At 40.6% G+C, this 6,855-nt stretch overlaps 1 protein-coding gene across 1 annotated transcript in view; it reads left to right on the top strand.

Annotated features, from left to right (window-relative positions):
- Positions 1-1,441: 1,441 nt before the first annotated feature.
- stk32c (serine/threonine kinase 32C) overlaps positions 1,442-6,855 on the top strand; it is a gene marked incomplete at both ends in the record, with an annotated part of 81,273 nt that continues 75,859 nt past the window's right edge. The window contains one exon of the mRNA XM_080533036.1: positions 1,442-1,523. Within this exon, the coding sequence (XP_080389162.1) occupies positions 1,442-1,523 (82 nt within the window). The remainder of the gene's footprint in view (positions 1,524-6,855) is intronic.

Here is a 6,855-nt window from a genome sequence, read left to right as displayed (position 1 = left end):
ATCACACAAGCTCCCGACCTGCAATCAGATTTATGGTGCCCATAAATCTAGAGGGTAAAGCAGATACACCACAGTCATCTATCACTAATAATCATCTAACCAAGCTGGCGATTGCTTTTTTCTGTGCAATATTATGTAGTTGAGATTAGATACTCCGTGGGCACTGGATGAACATCAGAGGTTCTAACTAAGTCAACTTTTAAACGTTTAAAGCAGCTATCATTTAACATGCAAATAACATGAACTGAAGGTATACATCATTTGTCATCCGATGTCAACAAAAACATAAACATAAATAAGTGTACGGCATAGAGGCTTTGAGATTGTTTGTTGTTTGCTACCTAGATAGCCATATCAATGATCATCATGTAATATCATATAATAACAAGTTAGTTAGATCATTTGAACTATACTTAATTAATAATGATTGCAACGTTAGATATTATAACTTGATAGAAGATATTTCCCTTACCCGGTTAGCTAGATATTTAGTTACCACGACAACGGTGAAGCAAGACAACATCAACTACGGCGAGTATTAATAGATCAAACAGTGCGGGAAAAAAATGTAATGCTTTCACTAAAAGTAAGTAGCCTACTGAGAACAGTATTCGGTCTTCGGACTTATCCGACTGACGAAAAAAGAACACATTGTGAAACAAAAGAGTCACAAATAAGCTCTATTAGGGCTCTATTCAAATAAACCATCCTTACTGGTCTGTTTCTGAAGTGATCAGAATCAGATCATATTAAAATATTGCATCCAAAAAAGAAATTAACCACATCTACAGTTAGCCTAAGCTATTGGTGACCTACATTATATTACTGTATTGACCTGTCGCTGCTATTCAAATGATAAACATGTTTTGTATTCACACACACGTGTAGGCTACACACCCAGAACACAACGGAACAGGGAAGTAAAGTGTTAACCACCTTTTTTTCTCCAATGATCTGGCGCCACCCATCTCCTAATTAGATTCGCAATGACTGAATTGAGTTAGGTAATGTACGGTCGTGCCGGCTATACTCCTTTTGAGATTTCTAATCATCTTGCGGACTATAGCACAGATTGGTTCTGCGATATAGACGTCGACTACAGTCAGTCAGAGGCGAACTGTCACACACACACACACACACACACACACACACACACACACACACACACAGCTCCTAGAACACACTTCCAGTTAAGGACGGGAGAGACAAAACAGCTCGTGCATTTCTTTCTCCGTGCAAATAAACGGTAGGTAGGCTATCCTCCATTCGATAGATTATCCATCGACTTTTCAGGCACGCAAAGTCGAGGTGCGTGAATGAAAGAAAGGAATTGACAAACAGTCACAGAGGAGGGGGGGATCAGATGCATTTGTTCAACGAGTCCAACACAGAGCTCTAGTCTTCCTCCAAGGAGAGGAATGCCATCTGAGCTCCCGCATCAATGTTTCACTGGGGCAAGTGGAAGAAGAGGATGGGCGCAAATAGTTCTTCTAAGAGACCGGTCTTCGATGAGAAGGAAGATGGTGAGTCGAAAACACACACAAAACAACAAGCATTTCTGATTAATGTTGAGGGTTGAAAAGGAACTGGACAAGCGCGAAGAACTTAGAATGTCAATGTAGCCGATAGCCTTCGCAAGATCCGAATAGGCTACAGCAATCTGTCATGATCACTTCTATCTATAGCCTATTGAACATGTCACCTAAAAGTCATGTTGCCTCAAGGAAATAGATGGACGATTTCAGAAATCCCAGTATAGGTTTTGTTCACATTTATTTCAGGCTGGAGAGGAAACAGAAGTCGGGGGTGTGGCGTTTAACTTTCGATTGATGGACAGTCAAATGATATTGAGTAGTAGGCTAAGCAAAAAAACAATAGACTATTGCACATTTTATCATTTTGTTCTTGTTGTTGTTGATAATTATCATTTAATGGTAAATGGGAACTTTTCATTCCATAATGAAACCCTGATGCAGTCGATTCTAACTTATTTGCATTCAATCAAGTTAGGCTATAGATAGGCTGGCATAATAATGTGTAGATTCTGTCATTATAATATTTTGTTATTATTATACTACAGAAGCAGTTGAATTACAGCCATCTGAATTATAGGCCCCTAAATATGAAATATGCATGTAAATCATTAGATTAATTGAATAATTAGACGAGATTAGTGATATGCATGAAAGTAATGCTAATTTATGATTGTCATTAGTGTATGGAGTATAAGCTCCTTGGAACTGAACCAAATATGCTTGGCTTTCGAATCATGAATGCTCCCTAATGGGCTAACAATTCCAATAACACCAAAGAGTTATCTCAAATGACAGATGAGCCTACTAAATCACAGGAAAACCAAAGTAAATGAGGTCAGTCCACTGCAGACTTGTGGTCATATGATTGGAAGGAGATTGTGTGTGTGTGTGTGTGTGTGTGTGTGTGTTTTAGTTACAAGGCTGACCTATTTTGATACTGCATTTTTGTCCGTAAAAGTCATATACATTAGTGTGCCCTGTACACCTCCTTTTAGCTAGGTTAAAGGCATTGAAAGTGTAATGGATAGGAGTGGACCTACAATCTCTTCTCAGGCTCTTGCTGTTTTTCACATTCTTTTGTGAGTTGGATATAAAATGTCTGTCTTTGTGTTTGTCCAGTGAAAAGCTATAAACAAGGCTTTGACTTGAAAAGGAGAGAGGGATGCAGTTGGACATGCATTGAGTTTCCCTGCTTTTATCCTTGTGATGAAAGAAGGAGCCTGGAGGTACAAGGCTTGTACTGTATGGCCCATTTCTATACCTTACTATGGTTCTGTATATTCTCTTAACCCCCCCTCACTCCACCATCTCACCCACTACAACCAACATCATCATCATCATCATCATCATCATCATCATCATCATCATCATCATTATGCATCTGCACATAGAGTCAACCGTGCGCTTTGGTGTAAATTAAATTGCTCACACAACGTTAATATTTCTGGGGGTTACTCTGTGTTCAGAGCAGAAAGGTCCTCTTCTTCTGTATGACTCCAAGGAAGAGACATTATTATTCTATGCATCACAGCTCACACCTTGAAAAGTAGTACACCAATACCAATAACTATCATAACTGAACTAACGGTATAAAGTGTTTTGCCGTACATTATGTACAAATGTGCTAAGTAACGGCAATTTGTTTAATGCAGAGAGTAAGTGTTTGTTTCTGCCTGGTCTCTTAGAAACAGTATCTCTTGGCTTCTTGGAAAACAGCATATGGGCTACATTAGGCAGTGATATTAGAGCAGTGCTTGGCTAGAAAGGCCTCTAACATAATCAAGTTGTCAGGTTGATGTTGAAGAGAATCTGCCAGACGGATATTTTAGCAGATTGTTTGATTAACAGGGAGGAAAAAGCCTGAAGAATTGATTGGGGGCTTGCATTCTTCCTGTACAGCTATACATTGCATATTTCTCAGAAATGCTCCCCGTGTTGGTAGTGCCACATAAACAGCCTCATGGCTGGATCCCAATGCGCATCATGAGCCTTTTTCAAGCTGACTGAAAAGTTTAAGTATGAGGCGAGTCTCAAAACAAAGGGTAGGGTGTCCCAAAAATTATTTTACCAATGGTAAAAAGACGGACAACATAAGGGTGTCGATGGAGACCAGATCAATTTCATCCCAAACATATTAGTTAGGTTATACTGTACCACGCATTAGGCTACAAGGCAAGCTCACTTTCTCATTGAACTCGTCATCTTTCCTCTATAATCCACAAGACATAAAACAATACATACGTAGGTAAGATAGATATCGATTTTGAGACGAGACACCGTCGTATTTTCATATTAACGCTTTTCATATTAACGCAACATGCATTAAGATTTAAGATTTAAGCATTATGATTTCTCACGTTTATTTTCAAAGCCTCTTACATTTAATTCAGCTCGTGTCATCGTTATTTGTTATCTGTGAACGACAATCACAACATGTACATACTCAGAAGTTGCTGTGAGAGAGCGTCACCGCACTGTCGACAGTGCTCGCTCGGTGCTTATTATTGGATGTATTACTGTAGGTTCCGACTGTCTGGATGAGATAATGGTCAGATATGTCAGAGAAATACCCCACTGGACGTCAGTGGACGATTCACAACATTTCTTTCACTTTTCGCAGAGCCCTCGTTTGAACTAGTGCTGCAGTGATGCAGTTACTGAAAAGAAGGCATTTGTGGTCTCCAATGGAGAACTTGAATGGAAAGACGTCCCCCCTGAATGAGCCCCCAAGGCATTAGCTTTCTTCCTGCCCACTGGAAGACACAAAGGATGTGTATGTGAGTGAGTGTGTGTGTGTCTGTCTGTTCTGCTGTGCTTGTGCGAGTGCGTGCTATGAGTATGAAGGTTTGATGACCTGCGGCAGAGCTGTGGGGTATAAAGTTAGAGAGGAGAGAGAGATAACAGATTTCATGCGCTGAATACTGAGTCCTCTTTTTCTTTCATCTCTAGCATTAGTCTGTACATTTCTATCTCTATCACTCCCTCTCTTCAACTGAATGATATGCCTGCCAGCGGTTAGCTTCTTAGTTCTGATTAATTGCCCTGTTTGCCAGTAAATAATCCAATAATATGTGGTTGTCTGGCTGATATTGGCATGGTCATATTGAGGTATATCTGACAACTGATATACCCCGCCACTATAGGTATTCTCTCAACAATGCGAATGCAAAGCAAAAATTAACCCAAATCTAGTTGACGGACTGAGGAAAGATTATAGATGAGGGCTGTTGTATAGTATATCTGTAAGTATAGAACATCTGTAATATTGTACGTCATCTGTGTTTAAATACATTTCAGCTGTACAGTAGTTTGAACAGCTACTTAGGTCTTGAATATATTTGTATCTCCTTGAGACTTGTAAGCTTCAGGTGATGCAGATGGTGATGGAATAGCAATGCTAGTGTCAGAGTGAAGGTGTCTTCAAAGAGATCAACTCAGTTGGGTGCTGTGATAAAAAACAGAAAGGAGAAAGGTCGTGTTTGTGTGTGTGTGTGTATGTGTGTGCATGCACGCGCACACAGAGAATGCAGTTGCTGTCAGCCCAGTGGGTGTGGATAGGAGGAGAAGAACCTGTCATAAAGTATTGTATTATTGTATTCTCTCACACCTGCAGATTTCTCTATTTTCTCCTTACCCTTTACCTTCTCGTTCTTTTCCTAGTTTTAGAATCAAATAGTTTTCTGAGCAGGTAGCAAGATTTACTAAGTAAAGATTTACTGGAGTGCAATTGGTAAATTATTATTCTCAAAAAGAAAACAGGACATTCACTCTCTATTTCAAATGCATTTGAAATGTTCATGCATTTGAAATTGTATTTTATTGACAAACATACAGCTTGTAGTCTCACAGCTACTAAGTGGTGAGACATAGGAGAGCCCCAGCCTATCCATTTCTGAAATCCTAAGTGCATACACTGTCCATGCAAGAGTGGATGAAGGTTTCACAAAATCAACCAACAAAGACCAAATCTGATGTTGTCATTTTGCTTAAATTATGTAAAAATCCTGCTTCTGTCTTTTGAGTGTTAATTGTCATTAATGTGTGTTTTTGTTTGTGTGTGCGTGTTGGAAGTAGATGCCAGTGCAGTGTCCTCCTGCCTTTCATTCATCCGCTCCGGTCTAGACATTCCACAAACCAATTAGCGGTATTGAGGTGGTGGTGGTCCATTAGGAATCGAATGTGCTAATTTATTCATGTAGCACTTTTGAGGTCAGGCAGAGATTGTGTATGTGTGGAGGTCATCGGTCGGACTAAGAGAACGAGGATGAAAGGAAGGTGACTCTCTGGCTGTGTTCTTCATGTTACAGTAGAGGACAGGAAGTCCCTTGATGTCAGATCCCCACCGCACCACTCTCTCCTCTCCAGAGTGGTGAGCTCACCTGCAATGCCAGACTCTAGGTTCAGATGACGAGCGACAAAGGTGACAATCTACAGGAAGTCCATTTATTTTTCATGAGGGGGTAAAGCGGCCCGATGTGAGTAGAGCGTTGTAGCTAACGTTAGGCAACGTGACTGGGGGGGCAACAGTGGTGTGGAATAGTTTCAGCAAACCTTTTGTAGAAACGGCTAGTCAATAACCAATAAGAGGAGGGAAAGTCTCGTTCGTTCTGTATAGGCTACTGGTCGACACTACCGAAGGGGCTGGTGTAAAATAATTATTTACGGTCATGTTCTCACTTGAAAGTCCGAATCAAGCCCCGGAGCAAGTGGATGAGTTTGCAACATTGTTGCATAAATTATTTCTCTGATTTGCGTTCTCACAGCCCTTTATGTAAACGAAGTAACATACGCAATTGAAGCAACAGACGTGGTAGTTGATTGGTCAGAAAAATAGAAAATTGCCCGTTCGTCCCTCTCTTAACCAGATCAACACGCATGCGCTGTTGTTTTCCTATGGACAGCCTCGATGCGTCGTTTCTAACCGGAGCGAAACCACCCTTTTCAAGCGGAGCATCCGTTGGTATTTTGCTCCGGGAGTTACTTCGAATGCGCGTTCTAACAGCTCCAAACGACGCAGAGCAAAGCGAATTTGATCCTAAACTCCAATTCCAAGTGAAGCAAATGTTCTAGTGAGAACACACCCTAAGTATCTAAATATAAAATATTTCAAATTGCATAGAAAAGGTGTTTAATTCTCATTTGCAAAAGGAGAACAGTTTACAAGCATGACGGACAGAGTCTGTCAGTCAAATCCTTCTCAGAAAAGTCCTGAACAGAGGAGACCTGACATTTTTATACACAGGTTACAGTCACGCCCTCAGGTAAGGTACAGGCCAATCACAGGCATTTCCTGTATGAGGAGGGGCTGGCTGTGATGCCA

Source organism: Nansenia antarctica, assembly GCF_963989245.1.
Source record: "Nansenia antarctica genome assembly, chromosome: 1".
NCBI classification, from domain to species: Eukaryota; Metazoa; Chordata; class Actinopteri; order Argentiniformes; family Microstomatidae; genus Nansenia; species Nansenia antarctica.
Note: the sequence above shows the minus strand (reverse complement) of the source record. Positions and strands in the feature narration are given on the sequence as shown.